General features: G+C 33.9%; 1 protein-coding gene across 2 annotated transcripts in view; it reads right to left on the bottom strand.

Annotated features, from left to right (window-relative positions):
• Positions 1-1,748: 1,748 nt before the first annotated feature.
• The window catches only part of LOC115210316 (cartilage matrix protein), a 105,543-nt gene continuing 83,860 nt past the window's right edge, over positions 1,749-23,431 (bottom strand). The window contains exons 10-13 of one of the 2 annotated variants that reach the window (XM_036502136.1): positions 17,389-17,821; positions 16,417-16,467; positions 3,223-3,249; positions 1,749-2,505 (exon numbers count right to left, since the gene is read on the bottom strand). In XM_036502136.1, coding sequence (XP_036358029.1) covers positions 2,030-2,505; positions 3,223-3,249; positions 16,417-16,467; positions 17,389-17,821 — 987 coding nt within the window. In that variant the 3' untranslated portion in view covers positions 1,749-2,029. The remainder of the gene's footprint in view (positions 2,506-3,222; positions 3,250-16,416; positions 16,468-17,388; positions 17,822-23,431) is intronic. The other variant, XM_029778841.2, reaches the window with a different exon arrangement.

Here is a 23,431-nt window from a genome sequence, read left to right as displayed (position 1 = left end):
ATTTTGTACGCCACCAAGTGCATTGCATAATTACACAGTACCACTCCATCACTGCTCCAGGATTACAGTGAATAATATTAAGATTATCCAAAATATGTCTGATGTTGTCTCCTGTACTTGTTGAAATAATTAAAAAATACATAAATCACTCACATTATATTTATTTCTTGTATTGCTATTTCAAATTTGCTTTTAAATATCCACTGCATTATATTTGTTTGTTCTCAACTAATTTTTGTTTTTCTTTCGGACAGCATCTTTGACTAATTTCTCTCTTAAATTTATTCTCTAAAATATTCTAATATTCTGTGCCAACTTGTTTAACGTCTATTTAGGAATTAGTTCACCATTGCTTCGACTCACCGTGATGTCAAAGCTTCGCTGAGGATGTGTAATTAGTTCAACCATCTGTTTGGAATAGTCTCCCATTCTTACCAGAATAATTAAAGCATTATTAGTCATTCAGCAAGTCATTTTTCTCACCGCGTAATTGTTTCTGATAAGCTTTTTTATGAATACTACATTAAATAAGCTGCCATTAAGTTAACTATGTAGTGAGGGAAAGATATTGACGAATTACATTTGTATCAACCTTCAGAATTAATAGGAAGAATCAGTTAAATTTGACGCTTGTAGAGTTGCTTATAATATTTGTTCTGTATTATTTTGTTGTACAACAGACACAATGAATATGAGGAACAGCCTGCCATGTTTAGAATGGCAACCAAATCTGATTTATTAAAAATAAAACATACGAGTAAGCTTTAATGAAATGAGAATCAACTTTGGAATACCTGGAAATTTCATAATGTTGGCGATCGGCAGATTTTCTTACTTTCCAGTCGCTACAATTCCTGGTTTAACCACGTACTATTTGGTCAGTGAACAAAAGAAAATATTGATTGCTGCTTTGTGTCAACAATACATGCTCTCAGAAATTTGCATATTTGGAAAGCAAATAGAAATATGATGCTCATTTCTGTTTGGTTGATATCTAGAATAACATTCGACTGAATCGATCGAATAACTTCGCAAAATTTCTGATCGTGTGATAATTCAATAAATTTTAGCTTTAAAGTAAAATTTAGTTTGTTATGTTTTACTTATTGGTGACTTTCTTGAGACAATGGGACAATGGATACAAAATCGCATTTAGTAAGTAGCATTTAGCAAATTTCACGTTTTACAAAATTATGGGATATATATACACTAAGCAAGAAAAAGAATTAACAGGAAACAAGTAACTTTGCCAATTACAAAAGAATCACCGAATAACGATATCTTCGATTAAATTGTGGGAATAAATACAAATATTAAGTCACCCTTGTGCTGCAGAATAGTAAATGACTGCAGTATAGTATAGTCATTTGATTAATTTGATAACAAAGCTGTCCGTTAGCTTGGTGGAGAATATGCTCTGTGACGTAGTCAGTAACCTTGGATTTTAAAAAATATATAATATTTAGTTGATAAAGTGTATTAAGTCAACAGGAAGTAAAATTGATCTTTATTGTATGCATAAAAAGAACAATAAGTGTTGCTGACACTTTTTAATATCCGTTTCATATATATACAAATATGTATGCATACGTATATGTAAGTATGTTTATATGTGTATATATATATATATATATAATATATATATATATATATTATATATATATATATATAATATATATATATATATATATATATATATATATATATATGCGCATTCGTACATCTACATACATGCATATACCCATATATGTATGTATATGTGTATAGGAGTGTGAATATGTTTGTATATGTGTGTGTGTTTTTATATATTCAAGAGAGTGAGAGAAAATAGAAAAGCGAAAATGTATAAATATGTGTATTCGTGTTACTGAGTGATAATCAAATGAAGACCAAAATAACTTGGCATGAGACATACCTAACATATATTAGTTAATGTATGAATGTGTAAAAATGTTTTCATGAATTATAATTTCAGATGATTATTTGAAGAAATCCAATTTTTCCTGAATTTATGTAAATCCAAAGCATATCAGATATAGTTGTTGTTACAAATAACTCTTTTGACATTTTCACTTAAAGAAGACGTAAGAAGTTCAATATGTGGGACTTTGATGATATTCTGGTCTTTAATAAAATATCGTAATCCAGACACTTCTTTAATATCTCCAATCATGACGGCAAAGATTTCAGTAGTATCTTTTAATAAGTTTCTAGTTATGTTTTGAAGAATTGGTGATTGGAAATTCATGCCTCTCTGGACAAAGAAAATACCAATGCGACAATTGTTAAATTTGTGATTTCGATTTCTTGGATTATAAGTGTCAAACGTGTCTTCAAATGTTGAACAATCTTCAAATATTGTTCTAAAGTGTGAAACACAAGTGTGGTGGATTTTTCTCTCTACATGATTTATTGCTCGTAAAATCTTTTCAGTTCTTTTCTGTCCAAAATGAACGTTGTTTACAAGGAATACTATTTCAATTGGCGACATTGTACCACAAACTCCTGAAATATTACATAAGAGAAATAAAGAAAAATAATCTAAATGGTTTATAATATATATATATATATATATATATATATATAATATATATATATATATATATTATATATATATATATATATTATATATATATGCATATGTTGGTACAGGACGTCACGAAACGTGTACAACAAAAAGTACGAAGCGCAAGTACATGGAACATGAACTATTCTTTCGAACAATGAAATACACAAATAGAAAACAAAACAAACCACATAAAGAACAACCCTTCATCAGTTGTTGGCTGTTTTTCTAGTCTCGTATTTCGAGCATTTAACAACAATGTACGCTTTCTATAAGACAGTTGCCTCCGCAAAGCAAATTAAATAAAATTTGGGATGTTGCGGAGGGGCAAAATTGATAACACAAACAGAATAGTAAAAACAAACAGGAAGGGCTACTAAGCCTTAACGAGGTTGTGTTGGCAAATGCGTAAATCAAGCTAGGATAGGAGACAAACAAGAACACGTCTTTCCGTTCAAGCTACAAAGGAGAGAAACAAAGAAAGATGGCCGATGGTGTTGTGGGAGCCACGTGAGCAAGGGAGGAGTGACGGAGAGAGTGTGACAGAGTAATAGGATAGAATAGTGGGAGAAAAAGAGGTCAAAGAAAAAGAGAAAAACGAAAGAGTAAGAAGATCGTAATAGGGTGCGCATCAGAATTATTAAGATAAAACCTATTTGGAAGGGGATGTTTGGCGTTCAATCATATAATAATATAAATAACACACACACACACACACCACTACATATATATATATATACATACATACATACATACATACATACATACAGAGAGAGAGAGGGAGAGAGTGAGAGAGGCTGTTAGATAGATAAATATATAAATACATTGAGGTCTGTTATCGACATTTACTAGGAACACATATAGTAGAGTTTAGGAAATAAAGAAAATGTATATATAGAAAGAAGAATATGCAAATTCTTATCTCGATAGCTATTTCAAGAAGCCAGAAGGTACGTAATAACTATAATTCGCAGATGATACGCGCATAACGTTATAGGAATGCAACAAACGAAAAGTCATGAAGTTATTATAGTAAGTACAGTAAGTTCGGCCTCCCTTTTCAAGAGAAGAATGGAAAAATATATATATGTACACACACACACACACACGTATGTGTGTGTATGAAAAGCGAAATAGCACATTTGGAACAAGAAAAATAAGAAGTGGACAGATGGACAGTGACAGAAGTTACATGTAGTAAAAAATTTGCAAAGTAATGGACAAAGTTAGCCACACACACGCAAACATTACAAATTATGCACAGTGAATAGTATGTCAAAAACAAAAAACGATAGACGTTTTGGTTGAACTTTTTATCAAATTAGAGTAAGACAATGATAAAGGAAAAGGAAAGATATTTGAAGCACGCATCATTTTGCTGTATGCAATGTGCGTATATATATATATATATATATATATATATATATATATATAATATATATATATATCCGTAATAATGAAGGGTGAAATTAATTAATTTGGAAAAATTATCATTACACCAAGTAGTCTTCGGCATGTAAAAGCCTCATTCGAGGAAAATTTAAGTAATACTAAGCAATAAGGGTTTAGCAACGAATTGCCTTACCACATACCGAATTTAGAAATAGCAGTCAAAGGGTTATAGCTATTTCTTCTATTTTAGTAGAAGAAATAGCTATAACCCTTTGACTGCTATTTCTAAATTCGGTATGTGGTAAGGCAATTCGTTGCTAAACCCTTATTGCTTAGTATATATATATATATATACATACATACACACACACATTTCTTTTTACTTTGTGGCATAAAAATGTAAAAGGAACAAATAACATATTACGATAATTTATATGGGATAAAGAACGGACCACAAATTCTTTCGAATATTTAATGTCACTATATCGCAACAAGAGGCAGAAATAATTATCTTTGTATAAAAAATGTTTGATGTCCAATTATTACTATTTTCCTTTTACAACTTCTCACACCTCTTCTACGTTTGACGTAACACTAGAGTTATCCTGATTTCTTAAGGAAAAAGAATGGTTGTAAAGTCTCTACTTAAAGTTACATGCGTTTGAGCCTAAGTAAATAAAAGTATTCATGTCAGTTGTGACGTCACATTGATATAAAATATTATTGGTTTTTCAGAGTAGTATGAGAATTGGAAGATAAAAAATTCAATCCCACATTGCTTGGAGCATTGTAAGAAAAGTATCACCATATTCAAATAACAGGTAATGGATGCGCGCTTTACTTTGCCGAATTTTGGGAAATCCTTGTATATCCAAACAATGTTCTCAATAAATCGAAAGAGCTAAGATTAGTGTACTCGCATAATATTAGACGTACATTCGCATACTTTAAACCCATTACGTAGTCAGCCTATAGCAGCACCCTGATGTAGTTGCATATCCCATGACGTAGTTGTATGTGATCTAAAGCTGTAAGTATTAATTGAGAAATATGTGAACCTATATAATGTGCTTTCTAATTAGGTATTCTTTATATCTTCATCTCATAAATGGTATATTTGGTAATCCAGCATGTGATTCCTACGTTAAATGTCGATTTTTTTTTATCTAATGTTTATTATTTATTTGTTATATTTTGTTTGTTCTAATGTCGCTTGTTGCTACATTAAATTTTATATTTTACTTTCTATATTTTATAACTTTCATATTTATATTTTATATCTACGACTGTCCGTTGTAAAGTACATAGGCTGACCAAGATACTCTCATGGAATGTGACCAAATGAGGTTTATTTTTCAACATAGCTCCCAAGCGGTCCAAACGCTTCTTCCATCGGTGCCACAGTGCTTCTGTGTAGAAATTGGTGAAGAAGCTTTCATTTTCATGCTAAAAAAGTCACCAACAGCACATATGCCGTCATAATCACTGCGATAATGGTTCTCAGCCAAGTGTTTCTTCATGGTGGCGAACATACAATAGTCAGATAGGGCCAAATCAGGAGAATAGGGAAGGTCACAGTCACGCACAGCAGCCATGGAAACCAAAGATTCGTATGCTGGAATATTGTCCAGATGAACGAAAGACTCTTTGGCCCCTTGTGGGAAATAAAGAAATTGAACTAAGACTCTTTTCGTCAATTTTCCTGGGCGTTTGATCTTGATAGCCTTTCATAACTGTCTCAACAATTTGGCATAGTACTCTCCAATGATGGTGTGGTCCTTTTGAAGGACTACGCTATCAATAAACACAATACCTTTCCCAACCCCAAAACTGAGGCCATCACCATCCCTGCAGATGAAACGACCTTTTTTGGATCGGGTGAGGAAGGGTGTTTCCACTGCATGGATTGTCTCTTTGTCTCTGGTTCAAAGTGATGACTCCAATACTCATCATGGAAACCAGCTGGATTTTCTTCAAACAATGTTAGATTTCCCTGTGATGTGATCAGTCTGGTGTACTTTTGACCGAGTGTCAGAAGACGTGGCTACCACCTTCGTCATGCCAAGTTCATTGTGCAGAATATTCTCAACTCTCACAGGATATGCTAATAGCATTGGCTATTTGATTTTTAGTCAATCGTCTGTCGTCTATCATCATGTGGTGAACACAATGTTTTACTCAGGGGTGGTAGTGGCACGACGTCCAGACGTTGGGTCATCTTCAAGACTTTGCCTACCCCTCCTAAATTCAGCTGTTCACTTTTGCACTGTGGATAAATCTATAGGTTCATTTCCTAATGAAACAACATGTCGGGACTTAACTCTTTTTCTGAAGGTACTTGTTGACACAGCGATGCCAGATGTTGTCGATTTTCAAGACAAATTGCTTTCAGTTACTTTTGAAAATTCTTTGAACAGTCAGATGTCAGTCTATCTGAAAGAGAAACTATGTAGTTGTTTCTTAAAAAAAAAAAACGTTGAAATTAATGCATGCAAGATTTCACAGCTCTGTTGATTAATACATATGATATGAATTTATTTGAAGGCAAATTCTGAAATTAACCTTCAATAAAAATATCACTTTTAAAGGCTAATCAACATAGAATGAGAAATTATTTGGCAATAAAATATATGAAGTGTAAAGATTGAACGTATATACATTTATATATTTTAAAGCACAGTTGGTGAACAGATTTGGAACGACCCAATCATTAATTCATTGTATTTCTGACAGCTAAAGAGATAAGGGTATGTCTGTAACTTGATGCATAATTATATCTCAAGGGCCTTGATTTGCAGAGATCCGGATGTTTGGTTTCCTCGCAAATAATTACATGCTTTAAATTCACATCAGCGAAGGTTTCACACACACACACACACACACACACACACACACGGATCTCGGTCACAATTTCTGATCATGAATATGCAGTTGCTGGATAAACTACCAGGCGCTGGTTTAACTAGCGCTTAATGACTAAGTAAGCATCTGAAACGTCTATTTTAAATGTGATTCTCATATAAAATCAATGTGACAGAGTGTGATAAAGCTGGACTTTTGAATTACTGACTTCAGCATTCCCTGAAATGTCCGCAAAGTCAGCATTCATTCGAAAGTTAAAACAATGCGAAGCACTTTACAATCAATGGTATATAATGACATCGATAGTCTGGTGAGTGCCTATATATATATATATATATATATACATATATTCACATTTCAAAGTGTGACCGCGTGTGTATCGTTGGCGATTTTTTTCCCTCCGTCTTCCCTTCTCTGGATCTTTCCTTTTCCTATGTTTCTGACGAAGAGCTCCGCTGGAAACGTAAAATCCTCCTTCTTCCCTTCCTTCCTGAGCGTCCAGTAATACTATATTTGTTCCACGTCCTCGCGTTGTTGTGTTTTCTCTTTGTGTTTTCATGCTTGGATTAACTATATATATATACTACCATTATGACCTGTCGTTGCTGGGTCATAGTGCTAGTGCATGTATATATGTGTATATATATGTGTACATATTACATGTATATCTATATATATACATCTACACATAAAATACAAAATACAAAGTTATATCTTGATATCGCTAGTGATAACAATACTCAAAATATATAACAGACTGGAATTGTAAGCCCGTCTCTTGCAATTTCGATCAATTGTATCTTGTCCTCCCTCTTGTATAGAAGTGTGGCTACAATCCAGCCTACCTCAACTTCTAGGTGGGGATGGGGCACATTTTTAATTTTTATCCGGCACGTCCTACGTTCCAGATATAAAGGTAAAGATAAAATATTTCCACTTTACAATTTCGAGTCGAGTACTCCATTGCACGCTCCGTTGACTCGAATCTTGCGCGAATTTACCGCCTCTGGCTAGATATCTTTCATAGTCGCACCAAGACACTTTTCGATGGTGCTTTCCTCCAAGTTGTTTTATTATTACCCACTAGGGGCTACATAGATGGGACAATACAATCGAGAAAATGAATAATGAATTATAAAGTTTGTACAATGTGGTGTAATGCCCACTCGATCCCCGAAATCGAGCGGTTACATTTCGTCATTTGTTTTTTATTCGTCAACAATATTTTCCAAATAAAACATTTTATACATTTTCAACATACATTTCAAAAGTTTTACAAAGTTCAACATTTCTTTTTTTTTTCAGAATTTAAAGTTCTTTTTATCATTTCCAAATTAAAGTTTTCACAATACCTTTTCTTTTATATATACTCCATTATGTCTACCAAATCTGAGTAAACTTCCATCGTTCGAGGCCACCTTGTAAGTCGGCATTTCATATGTTTTGACACGTTCTTGCCAGCTGCCTCGAAGAACGCCTCGGCGTCGTTCTCGTGGACGAGTGCACCTGTTTCTTTCCATTCGGTGCCCATCCTGACCCACGTATATCCGTTTGTTACGTTTATTAAATCTTCCATCTCCTCACAGTGCCTGTGATGGATCAACGTTCCATAGTATTTGAATTTTCTATTCGTACCTACGTTTTCTCTAGTTTTTCTCTTAGGACTTACTTCCTCTTTTTTCTCTTCCCTCGGTTTCTCTCTTTCTCTCTTTTTGCTTTCTCTTCTTTCTTTTTCCTTCTCTTGTCTTTTGGCTCTTTGTCTGCCGTCTCTCTACCCTGTGCCTTAAGTTCCTTTCCTGTTGTTTCTTTTCCTTTTTGCATACCATCTTTTCCTTTCTCTTGGTTCTGTTCCTTCTCTTGTTCTTTTCCTGCTTTTTCTCTTTCCTTTAATGTACTTTCCTTTTCTTTCTCTTGCTTCTGCCTTGGCTCTTTCTCCACTACTTCTGCACCCTGTGAATTTTGCTCCTTTTCTACTATCTTCTTCCCTTTGTTTTCATTTTCCTTCAGTGCGCTGTTACTTCCCTTCTCTTGTTGTTTCTCCGTTATTTCCTTTTCCTTGTTTTCGCTGTTCTTTCCTTTGTGTTCGTTTTCCTTCTCTCCACTTTGTGTCTCTTTTTGCTCCGCTGTGAATTCATACAGCGGACATTCCTTTTTTATGTGCCCTCTTGATCCGCACAGGTAGCAATTCGGTTTTCTGCCTTCCACTATTACACTAATTGTTTTCTCGTTTTCTATTTCTATTTGGAAGGGAAATCTTTCGATGTCTTCCATTGTGGCCATCAGCCACAACTCTACTCCGAATCCCTTCCAATTTACAACGTTCGTCTCCTTAATTGACCCTATTTCTACTTCCTCTTTTGCTGCCCCAATAATGGCTGTTACCAGCATTTCTGTTTTAATATCTGGGGGCACCTTTGGGACTCTTACCCGTACCCCTCGTCTTCCTTTATACGTCGGCCACATGGTGAAATTTTCCGCTTTCAGGACAGTGGAAGCCAATGAGGCCGCCACTTCCTTTGTTGCGCATCTCACCTCCACCGTACCATATTTCTTTCCTCTGTCTACAAAAGTCGCTTTTTTCATGATGTCCCCCAGACATTCTCTATTTCTTCAATCGTCACTCTCACCAGTTTTCTCGTGTTTCTATCTTGCGTTCTATACGTTATCGTCTTGTTATTTTTCTCTTCTATTGTTTCCACAGGCGGGACCAGCTTCACGCTGTCACCCTCCCTTTTGACGAACTTCTCGTATTCCTTCAATTGTTCTTTTCTAAAGAACACTTCTTTTATTCTAAGAGACTCGTCACTTTTTGTTGTGGCGACCCCCGCGTAAGTCTCCATGACTTGAGGGTCGACACACCCTCCACAAAAGGTTCAAACACGTAGCGGCAAACGCCTCGCGCGATTCAATTTTTTGACAATTTTTAACAGTTTTTTTTCCAATTTTCACATACAAAATAACTCACAACACACGTGGATAGCTTTCCTCCAAGTTTTCAAATCTTCTTTTTTCTCTACATTGTATACTTTATAGACAATAGTCTTTTCTTTAATTTATTTTTTTATTATCCATCTGGACTATTCCATTTCTGCACGCTAATTTTATTGTTAATTTAGTTTCAATTCATGTGAAACCACTTATTCAAGTTCAAATCATTGATGCAATTTTATACCAATTGCTATTTTTACTTATATTATACTTTAGTTTGATTTTAATTATTACTTACTACATATAATTCAATTGTTATTATTATTTTTATTGTTAAAGTGAAAGCATCTGACATAAAATAGAGAAATATTTTTGTTTCACTTTTAACACGTAATACTGAAATATTGGAGAAGATATGATATTGTTATAGACTCGCTCTAGGCAAGAAGTTGAACATTTTTTTGCCCATGAAACTACATGGACCATAAGTAAGGCATGTGCAAAATTTGAATGAAATTGGTTGTGTAGTTCTCAAGTTTTAGGGATTCACACAGACAAACAGACAGACATACAGACACACATTCTCAGTTTTATATATATTGATATATACATATACACAAAGTATGGGGGTTAGTTCACAAGTTATCTAAACGATTAGGTACGCTAGATAAGTACTGTAACGGATTACTGGGGTTGCAAAGTTATAGCCGAGACGGTAGTTGTGGAGCCATTGCAGATTTTCGATGCAGCGGATACATAATTGTTAAAGAGGACAACAAGCATTAAGGCAAGGCAAACACCTCAAGTCGTATACAATATTATGGTGTCTCTGCATACGAAAATAAACTATCACCTTATTTATACCTTACAATACACATTTCGGCGCTTATAAAAAGCAAATGTTAATTTGTTTAAGTTTATATGCACGTAGTATAATTATCGTTTCGTTCCAGTATCTTCTGTCATCTTGTGGACAGATTTATTATTCCATGCTCAAAGAATTTTCTGTCTTTACTAGCGAAGAACTCTTCCAGGTGAATCTTTACGTCCTCTTCAGAATCAAAGTTCTGTCCATTCAATGATTTTTGAAGAGACTGGAACCGATCGAAATCTGAAGGCACAATGTCAGGTGAGTATGAAAAGTGCGGCAAAAGTTCTCAGCAAGACCCCACTAACTTTTGCTGTGTCTGCAAAGAAGTGTGATGTCGCGATGAAAGGCAATGATCGTACGATTAGCAAGTGCTGTACTTCTGGTTGATCGTTGCATTTAATTTGTCCAGCTGGTCACAATACACATCCGAATTGATGGTTCTATTTGTGGGAATAAGTTCATAAAAGACAACACCCTTCCATTCTCACGATACTGAAAGTATAACTTTCTTCGGATGAAGTTCTGCTTTGAAGGGTGTTTGTGGTGGTTTACTACGCTTTCCCTGTGATCGTTTGCGCTTCACAATGTTGTAGACGATTCATTTTCGTCCCCAGTCACTATTCTCTTCAAAAAAAGGATCGTTTTCTTCACGTTTCTGTAACGAACCACAGACGGAAATCCATTAGATTAGCCTCATTCAATTGATGTGAGACACAAACATCGAGCTTGCTGACGTTACCAAGTCGATGCAGATGGTTTTCAACACTATTTGACAGGGGATGGTGTCGTTGTTAATATCTCAATTTGCCGGAGAAAAAAAATCACTTCTGGCACACTCATTTGTAATAACATCCTCTCCTTACCCTTTTCGCTGCTTTCTAGCCTTTTTTTTAAATAAAAAAGCATGAGATGTCGATAATTTTCGATTTGTTTCCTTGTTTTCAAGATGATTCTAAACACACGAAATCTCGTCGCAATTTTAAGTCGAACCACGTTCAAGTGAAAAGTATTTAACGAATGCACAGGCGCAAGGGACAGACTGAAGTTAGTTAATTAGTGTGCTTGAAGTTTTGGCTAACTCTCTCTCCCTCACTCTCTCTCTCTCTCTCTCTCACTCTCTCTCTCTCTCTCTCTCTCTCTCTCTCTATATATATATATATATATATATATATATATATTGTTATATTTCGGAATGGTCATATTGCCAGTTTAGCCAATAAAAACACACGCACTATATATTTGGTGTTATTTTGCTTCAGTGATATTTATTTTTTACATTAATCTTAATCTTATTTCGGCCAAAGTTCTTTCGTCACACTCCTGTGACCGCATCAGTGGTCCTTTGTTTTCTTCTCACTTACTTGTGTCTCTCCTTACTAACCGTCAGCCATTTTGTATTTCTATTGTATGTCTTCATTTGCGCATGCTTATATCTCTATGTGCGTCTATGTTTATTTAGTGTGTGTGTGGGGGGGGGGATGCCTGTAATATTTGTATCTTCTGGTTATATACATTCTTGTAATTTGTATTTTGTTTTTGTTGTTGTTGCTTTTGTTCTAATTTTGTCCATGTGTTTACATCCACCCATTATTATCATTACATATGCTTGTATGTATGTATAACAACAATATTAGTAATAATAATAATAAATCTAATCGAAAAAAAAAAAAGAATATACATATACATATATATATATACATACATATACATATACATATATATATATATACATATATACACACATATATACACATATACATATACATATATATACACATATACATATATATAGATATTAATTTCTATTTCTTTAATTACCTGTGTATTTATTATGTTTGCAGGATCCACTATTGTCATATGTTGTGGTGTGTGCTATGGAGCAATAGCGCACACCACAACATATGACAATAGTGGATCCTGCAAACATAATAAATACACAGGTAATTAAAGAAATAGAAATTAATATCTATATATATGTATATGTGTATATATATGTATATGTATATGTGTATATATGTGTGTATATATGTATATATATATATATATGTATATGTATATGTATGTATATATATATATGTATATGTATATTCTTTTTTTTTTTTTTCGATTAGATTTATTATTATTATTACTAATATTGTTGTTATACATACATACAAGCATATGTAATGATAATAATGGGTGGATGTAAACACATGAACAAAATTGGAACAAAAGCAACAACAACAAAAACAAAATACAAATTACAAGAATGTATATAACCAGAAGATACAAATATTACAGGCATCCCCCCCCCACACACACACTAAATAAACATAGACGCACATAGAGATATAAGCATGCGCAAATGAAGACATACAATAGAAATACAAAATGGCTGACGGTTAGTAAGGAGAGACACAAGTAAGTGAGAAGAAAACAAAGGACCACTGATGCGGTCACAGGAGTGTGACGAAAGAACTTTGGCCGAAATAAGATTAAGATTAATGTAAAAAATAAATATCACTGAAGCAAAATAACACCAAATATATAGTGCGTGTGTTTTTATTGGCTAAACTGGCAATATGACCATTCCGAAATATAACAATATCTGTTTCAACACACGACTTCACATAAAAAAATCTTGCACAACAAATATTTAAACGTATATATATATATATATATATATTATATATATATATATATGTGTGTGTGTGTGTGTGTGTGTGTGTGTGTGTGTGTGTGTGTGTGTGTGTGTGTGGTCATGATACATCGTTAGCCACTACACACATTTTTTTCTCTCCTTGTTTTTTCTGTGTCCCTTTCTGTAGAAAAGCGTAGGCTCGAAACGTAAAAGACTTTTTCTATTCCGGAGCGTTATACTAATACATCTGTTTGTTTTGTACACCACCTGTCTTCGTCTTTTGTTATTTTTCGTAAACTCTCCCTATATATATATATATATATATATATATATATATATATATATATATATATATTTCGTAAACTCTCCCTATATATATATATATATATATATATATATATATATATATATATATATATATAATTAATCAATATAGGGTGGCAAAAAAAATTTTGTAGGGTCGGAAATGCCTCGTGAAAATATCTGTTCCGACTTGGGCTATTTCTTACTGAAGAATCTGAGGGCCTATGGAAGATTGGCTTGATTTAATTTAATCAGGTTAGTTTACCATTAAACAGCAGATGAAACGGTGCATCGTATAAGAAATTACAGGGTAAATGTTTTTTAAATTTTCTCCTGGTTTACAGAATTGACTTTTATTTGCGGTTGAAGCTTTGGCTGTTATTTCTAGTGGGTGAATGACCTATTATGGCCGTTCCTTGATTGTTGATATATATATATATATATCTTTCGTAAACTCTCCCTATATATATATATATATATTATATATATATATATTATATATATATATATATATGTGTATATAATAAATGATAGATTTTTCTCTAAATTGAATAAATTTTAGATCCATAATTTCTCCTTTAATCCAACGTATCAAAATACTCAGAACCTATCAGCTAATTATAATGTTGATGTATATTAGTTTTAAAAAAATCTCTGCATTCTCTATGAGTGGTCATTATAACCATTTGACATTAACCTAGTTTTCCTAATGCTATATCTGTTTACCAAATAGTAGTAATTGGCATATGTAGTGTGACAATCCTTCTCTCTCTACCGAAATTTCTTTATATGGAACTTTGACATATATTTCACCCCTATTTCTATAAATAGAAATCTTTCTTATCTCCTTTCAGTTGTCCATTCTTCTCAGAACCTTCTAACAGTTCAAAGCAACTGAATATTATTCAGTCAGTTGATAAGCTCCACTACCTTAAATGTTCTTAAAATTTAAACCCACATCTTTGTCTATATATCTAGCTTCTCTATAATGCTATCATTTGATATGAAAATTATGTATTAATGGGAAACCTCTACTAGTGGGTGATGAGTACTCAGCATTTTAAAACTGTTGTAATACTTACAACATTTAATAAAATGATGTAGTGCGAAACGATCGTGTCAAATTACCGAAGTTATTCTTGTTGCTTATTTTGATATATATATATATATATATATATATATATATATATATACATATATATAATTCAACATTGCACTGTTTTGGGCCTTCATCATTTATCAAGTAATGCCTTTGCGATATGAGGTAATTGTTCTGTTCCTGTTTTAACCTCAGTGTATTTACAAGAGCCCCTTGTTACAATTTGCAGCATTCTCTTACATTACAATTTTATTATTTCACCTTCAATTTTGTCATTCCTGAATACATTTAGTATTAACTCAGAGTGAACGCTTCCTTCAAGAGAGTGTATTGTATAAGATTTAATTTTTCCTATAGTGATGAATCTGAAGCGTATTACAACTTGTTCAACGATAATGGTATAACTTCAACACTAAAATCTTCTCAGTCGTGATATCGATGTTTACGTTTTGGACAATAAGTGAGGTCTACTGCATATTGCACTTGCCTTTTCAGTTTTACTCCTAGCAAAACAATACGTGTAGTAAAGATGTAAAAATTCTAATACGTTACCACGGTTAATAACAACACATTTGTCTGCTAAACTTCTATTGATTGTGTGTTGTCTGGTAGAGAACAATAAGGTATGGATGATTATTTTCAAGTACTCTCGATTCCGCGCCACTGACATTTTGTGATTTTCCTTCACTCAATAGTCTATCCACTTCACCATAGGTTATTACTGGCAACTAATATTTTTGCAGGCTTTGGGAACCGGTTTACTTTTTTAGTCATTAAAAGTAAATGTGTTACTGCCCATGAACTTTTTACAATGGTAACAAGAGGCTTGGCATTTGACAGGAGAAATCTTAATCCACTCCTCGAATCTCAAATTAGACTGCCCACATTTCGATATGGTCAACATTGCTGACTTTGGTCTATTTTCATTGTAAATATTCTGTGAATAAAATAGAGCCATTGCAGATTCATGGACCATATTTACTGCATTGTCATTTTCATAATTTGAGTATCTATTTTTGCAATAACCCAATCGTGGTATTCAATAAAGCTGTTCTTGCGATAGTTTGCATGGGTTATTACTTAAGCTCTAATTAATTTTCACAATTAGGACTTAGCGTCTGTTGTGATTTTTCATGCAGTAGTTCAAAAGTCGAAGGCTTACCGGCATGAACAGTCCTTATATATTTTTCTTTGTGGTAAACAATTGTGTCGTTAGTTACAAACTTTTCAAGTATTCAGTTAAACAATTACTGGTTAATTAAAATTCTGATGGCAAGAATGGCTAGTAACTGTCTGCATTTCAACGATAGACACTCACACGCGCGCGACAATTTCTTGTGCCCAATTTTCGTTTATCAAGTTCCACTCATGTTATTGGTTAACCCGGGAATGTATTAAAAGGAACGGTTCCCCTATTTGGATTGAACATGGATCCACATGGTAGAATAGGAAATTTTTTTCACGTGACTGTTTATTTGTCAGAGAATTACGGGTAGTTGATCGACTAAATCTTTTACTGACACTCGGAAATCTGACATGAAAATGTATTTCTGCCTCTTTCTAACAATAACGTGAACGTTTTTACTTTTACTTTCAGGATATAAGACCTTGCTTTGCAAGGTCCGATCTTTTTAAGTCTTTCAATATTTCCGTATAAACTCATCCGCTCCACTGCACGTAAGTTAACGAGCATAATTCAATTGTAGCGTGGAAGACGTTTTAAGGAATCGAATATATCATTTTTTTAATTAAGATATTATATATTTGTACCTTACCTTCAGTGGTTGATATTCGGATGGGTGGTAATGTAGATCTTTCATTAACAACTGAAAACGTTTTAGAATAGGTGATTAAAAAACAAAAATATAGTTGAAATTTGTTATAAAGTTATCAAGAAGAAGAATATTCGCATGACTATCACATACTACCATCTTTTAAAAGTGTTTGAAAGTTTATCTGTTCTACATTTACTCAAAATAATGAATAATACACAGTGTTTATGTCGAAATATAATCTTAAAATATATCACACCTCAACACGCAATATGTTGGATGAACAATCTAAAAATAATTAAAATAGTATTTCAAGGTATATATATTTTCAACATTTTCGCCAAGTTCTATCCATTTTACCAAATCCAGAGAGATGGAACGCAAGCTAAAACTCGGTTGTTAACTAGCCTTCAGGTCAATCCCGACTGAGCAGACCTGGGATCTAAAGCATTCCTGCTGCGACCATCCTAGTTTTTAATATGAGCAAGTAATCTGGGACCACATTATCCAGCATGTTCATTTTTAAGACGGTAGGATGTAATTTTCAGGAGCAAATAACCACTTAAAAGCTTCTTCATTGGCTCAAAAAACTGGATGTATTTGAAAGTATTGGAGGGAGATAAGTCTTGAATCGATATATTTATTTCACACTACTTACTTTAAACTTTCCTTTTACAACATTATTTATGTTTCTGAGATATATAATATCTTTCAATGGGTCAGTTTGAACAAAAGTTTTGTGATTTATTCAAAAATATGGCTAAGATGACAAAAATTAATCTCAAAAAAATATTGAGATTTGCATCATCAATAGAATAAATCAACTTCTTTTTTCACCAAATAATGATTTTTTTTAGCAACTCTATTAGTTGAGAGGAGTAATTAATGATTAAAAAGAATTTGGCAAACAGTAGAACATAATTATATTAGATGTTTGTCTGAACTATAGGGAAATAATATATTCTTTCATCTTACCTTTACAAGTTGTGGTTAAGAAGCTTTCTTTTATGCGTTCCAGTTCACTGAAAGATGCTGTTTTTTTGAAGAATGTATCCTTCGGAAAACTTGCAATGTCGCGAATCTCTTCTACTCTTATATACTCTCCAATGGCCAACGCAAAGACTTTAATATTAGCTTCATGAACCGCGCGTGCTGCTTTCGAAGTAGCAAGTGGATTCTGGGAATTTCCATCAGTCAGAATGATGGAGACATGTTTAACAAACGGCCGAGCACCATTTCTGTGCTTAAACATATTAATCAATTCTTTTAACGCCAGCCATGTATAAGTGCTTCCTGTGAGTTGTCGAATTCGACTGACTTTCTGTAGAATACTAGATTCGTCAGTAGATTCGTTCAGGTAAAAATCTATTTCTACCTTATCACTGAATGATAAAACTCCTATTCTTACCTGGATAAAGAAAAATTTCTTAACATCATCAACAACAACAACAATAACAACAACAATAATAATAACAATAATAATAATCATCAAAGATTCAGTCATACTGGGAAGGAATGTGAAGCAAACAAAAACAACACAACAAAAATGCTCAATGGATAAATAGGGAAAAGAAAAGGAAGAGCAAAATATCACCGCACATACAGCCCACCATCACAAGCCAAGAGAACACCGATACACTGAGGACTACCAATAACTGGAAAACTCCAAAGATAAACAAAGTTTCCAACTCCTGGCTGAAACGCCTCCTCACTACCCATACTCACATAACGGCAGTATTCAATTTATTAATATGTAAGCCAGAATCAACACCAAACTGGATATTGGAAGGATAGACCATCCTAATTTCCAAAAATAAAGACATCATATGCCCACAACATTATATGAAAATAGCATACCTATCAACAACCAACATCCTCACATCAGCCATCTATAACCAGCCTTTAATACACCTGGAAAACAACAATGTTTTACTAGAAGAACAAATGGGAGCCAGATGGGATATATGGTTGTAAGGAGCAACTTCCAGTAAATCGAGCCATTATAGAGGACTGTAGGAAGAGAAAGACAAACCTCAACATGACTTGGATTGATTACACAGGTCTGAATGATTTTTTATGTTTAAATGTCTGCATAACGTTTTAAAGCAACTTTTAATACTGATTTCAGATCTGTTATTAGCTTTTATCCATCACGTTTTTTTGTCATAAAACTTTATTTTTTTCTGTATTATGGTATTAGAGAATCAGATGACAGTGATTATCTGATTTATTTTGCTCAATAAAATAGATTGCTATAAACCAATACTGACCTAACATTAATAAAAGTAAAATAGCAACCAATATAAAGTTTATTAAACAGTCGTTGGCAACTCTGACAGCTGTGTACACGATTGCTAACTGATGCTTTGGTGTTGTTTTAGTAGTTTCAGGTCAGTCGTTGGTGATATTTTTGTATAAACTCCATTTTAAATGAGTGCATATAGATGTAAGTGCGTGAACAATCCAGACATATTCTGCTACATTTGTGACAGGCATGTTGTCATTAAGTAGAGACAAAATATAACTGATCTTGTAAACAAATCTATACTTCGCTTATTGTGCTATCACATTTGTGTGGAGTGGCTGAGACACTTAAAAGCCTGTAAGAAAACAGAAATGCCCTTTGGAATACCAAATGTGTGGCGAGAGCCAAGTAACCACGCTGACGACTGTTATGTCTGCATTACTAAAGTTGATGGGTACAGTGCAAAACATAAGCATAAGATAGTGTATTTCCTCGGCCATACGGGCTATTGCACACAGGGTTGACATTCCAGTTTCTCTCCCACCACTTGTTTTGGAGAATGTCACATCAGGTAGTGGGGAAGACAAATGTGAAGAAGAAGGTGATGACTATACTCCTGGCGAAATTGAATGTCCGCAGTTATTTACACAGGAAGAGTTCAATGATTTGGTGAGAAATTTGAACGTACCAAAGGATGCAACGGAACTTCTTGGTCCTAGGCTAAAAATGAAAAAGCCTTTGTTACCGGGAACCTTCTTCTCTTGGTATCGTTACAGGAAACTCAAGTTGTTACCATTCTTCGCTGATGATGAATCAATGGTGTTTTACTATAATATTCTAAATCTGATAAACTATTTTGAGATCGAGAGCAATCCCTCAGAAAAAGAAGTTTGATGACTGTCTTGCTACAACTAAAAGAGCGTATGAAAATGTAAAAACCCTTTGTAAATATGAAGTATGCATAATACCAGTGGCAAGTGTGAGGAGAATTATAGGCATGCTTGTAGGCCAGCAGGTAGGCTACACAAAACTGCTATGTTGCTTATGTGAATGGGACAGCAGTGCTAAAGAAAAGTACTGGATGGTTAAAAACTTCTCACAAATGAGAAGTTTGTTACAGGGATCGAAAAACATTCTGCACGAGTCCTTGATTGAACCTACAAAAGTACTGCTACTACCTTTGCACATCAAACTGGGTTTCATGAAACAGTTTGTTAAATCTTTGCCTGCAGATGGACCATGTTTTCAGTATCACTCAAAAAAGAGAAGAACAATACCCAAATATAACCAGTGAGAAAATAAAAGCAGGAGTATTTGTTGATACGTAAACTAATGAAAGATCCAGATTATGAGAAATCCATCAATGAATCTCAAAAACAGGCATGGGTGAGCTTCAAGTGTGCTGTCATGAACTTTTTGGGAAAAAGTGTTCAAATTATAAAGTCACAGTTTATATCATGTTGCAAAACTTCAAAAATATTGGGTGTACCATGAGTGATAAAACGAACTTTCTTCACTCACACATCGACTATTTCTCGGCAATCTAAATGAAGAACGCGGGGAGAGATTTCACCAGGACATTAAAGAAATGGAGCGGAGGTACCAGGGGAGGTGGAATGTGAACATCATGGCAGATTACTGCTGAAACTTAAAGAAAGGCTGCAAGCAACTACCAAAAGTGGGAAGGAAATAAAAAAAAGGATGTTTGAAAAGGAGTAAAATTACTTTAAAGCAGCCAAAGTGCATTAAAAACATACATTTAATCAATACGTAGGTCTACATACATTATTCATATCATTTCTTTTATTATTCTAGCTATTTGTTCTTAATTTCATCATACTTTTATCTCAAAGTCTGCCACTAAACGGAATTAATGACAAGAAAAATTGCAGACTTGTTTTACCAGAAAGTATTAGATAGTGTTCCACATTCATGGATATTGGAGTCTCTCCAGATAGATAAAGTAACTCTAAAACTACTAAACTATATCAACCATGCAATGGCAAATTGGAAAACCAGTATATCACTGAAAAATGAATCTATACCCATGAGAAGTGAAATTTTCCAAGGAGACTCGTTGTCACCCCTGCTTTTCTGCCTTGCTCTGACTCTACTAACAAACTTTTTACATTGAACCACCATGGGTAACGGATCTCTCCTCTACACACATGACTTAAAACATTTCACTAAAAATACCAGGGGCCATCTAAAAATTGTCGATAGTTTCAACAAAACATCAGGATGAACATGAAGTTGGACACATGTGCCAAAGTGACACTGAGTAAAAGTAAATTAATCAGTGCTGAAAATACTGCACTCGACATTGACACAGAAATCAGAGAATTAGACCACAATCGCTCATACAAATATCTAAGAATAGACGAAATAGCTAAAATACAAGACACAGAAATGAAAGAGAAAATTAAGACAGAATATTAAAGTAAACACTGAGCTTAGTGCTAAAAGTAAGATAATACGCTACTCATACCAGTCATAAATTACAGCTTCAATATAATAAACTGGAAGTTCAATGAATTGATAAATTTATATAGAAAAAAACAGAAAACTATTAACAGCATACCGAAGTCACCACCCCAAAGCAGACACAGACCGAATATATCTACGCCGCTCAGAAAGCGGTCGCGGCCTAACACAGATACAGAACTACTGTAAAACAACAACAGGACTAGAGAAGTACTTAGAAACAAAAAGCGGAAGACTACTACAGGTATTAAAGCAACACGGAGAAAAGAAAACGCTTTTCTCTATACACAAGGAAGCGACAAAGATCAAAACAGAAACTAACTACACTGATACACTGATCTTAGATGACAGCATAGCAGAAATAGCCAAAGAGAGTAAAAGCAATATGAAAACAGGACTACAAAACATACTGAAGAAAAAAAGAAGAGAGAATCACTCCATGGCCAATACGTTGTTTGAGAGAAAAGAAATGAGCTCTGGTAATAGCCAACAAGGGCTCAAAATCTCTGGGCTGAAGGTAAAAACGGAGGGGATGGTACTCGCTGTACAAAACCACAAGCAACTATAAAAGCAAAATAATGAAAACAGGTCCTATCGCTGTTTAGTCGTTACCAAATCTTAATATATATATATATATATATATATATATATATATATGTAAACTTATTGTATAATAATAGCCGTATAATAACCCCTTAATATATATATATATATATATATATATATGTAAACTTATTGTATAATAATAGCCGTATAATAACCCCTTCAACTGGAGGCACAAGGCCTGAAATTTGGGAGGGGACTGGTCTATGACTTTGACCGTAGTGTTTCACTGGTACTAAAATTTATCTACCCTGAAAGGATGAAAAGCAAAGTTGACCTCGGCGGAATTTGAGCTCACAACGTAGCAGCAGACGAAATGCCACTAAGCATTTCGCCCGGCGTGCTAACGATTCTGCCAGCTCGCCGTCTTATAACTGTATAATAATATATCATAATAATGTATATTCTCCGATTTGAAGCGACAATTTTTTAAATATAAACAAATGACCGTAAAATGATGAGCTAACCCTAGCTAGAATCGAACCCACAAATAAATGGTTCTTTGCGTATCCAAATTGAATGAATATATACTTATACTGTATAAGTATATAGTCACTAAATTTGGCTGAAATTGATGGGTGAGCGTTTGGCCCAATCGGACGCGCAAAGAGTCATGTTAGCGTTGATTTGTGGGTTCAATACTGACTAGGGTTAGCTCATCTCTTTTCGATTGTTTGTATCTATAAATTGTCGCATCAACTCGGAGGATATATATTATGATGATATATTATTATACAGTTATATATATATATATATATATATATATATATATATATATATGCATGCATGTGTGTATGTATATATTATGCCCATTCAGACTTGTCCGAATAAGTAGTTATATCCACTGGACTATATGGCAACACTACAACATAAAATCTAACATGAAATGGTATAAAATGTACCAATTTGGTTACAAGACAACGACCAGGCCGCACTTATCTTGAACATGACAGCTTAAACTGACAAAAAAATAAAAGCTAATCGATGAAACATAACAATCAAGAATTGGATTTAAAAAACACCTACTTACTGGTAGACATTACAGTCCCTTCGGACCAAAATATTGCCCCAAAAGAAGTGGAAAATTTGTCAAAGTAGAAATACTTCGAAATTGAAGTATTCAAGGTTTGGGCATGAAGATGAAAACAATACCAGTGTTAATTGGACCATTACTTATGATAAAAAAAAACGTATAAATAAAAACGTAGAAGTTGTACGTGGACCCCAAAATAGAAATAGCCTACATCCTACGCAAGACACTATCAATTTAATAGTGCAACCCAAATAAAACAATTCACAAACACATGACACACTCTGTATAGTAAATATCCAATAAAATAAACAATCCCACAACTGTACTTTACAAATCGGATACCCAACAGAAGAACACAACTCGCACTACAAACACTAATAAAACAAAAAAAATGCAACCAGACCTCATAACAAAACGAACGGATGCAATACAATACCGGGAAGAGTTTTCTCTTCTATCGAATATCGAATAATAACAACAACAACAATAATAATAATAATAATGATAGTAGTAGTAGTAGTAGTAGCAGCAGCAGCAGCAGCTGCAGCCGCACTCGAAGCACTAACATCCAAGTTCGAGAAATATGCTGGAGAAATTAGAATTGACATAAAGGCAGAGCAGACCCCCAAAACTGTTCTATTGAAACAGGCAGG

The sequence above is a fragment of the Octopus sinensis genome, linkage group LG4, assembly GCF_006345805.1.
Source record: "Octopus sinensis linkage group LG4, ASM634580v1, whole genome shotgun sequence".
NCBI classification, from domain to species: domain Eukaryota; kingdom Metazoa; phylum Mollusca; class Cephalopoda; order Octopoda; family Octopodidae; genus Octopus; species Octopus sinensis.
The sequence above is the reverse complement of the archived record's forward strand: the minus strand, read 5'-3'. Positions and strand labels throughout refer to the sequence as shown.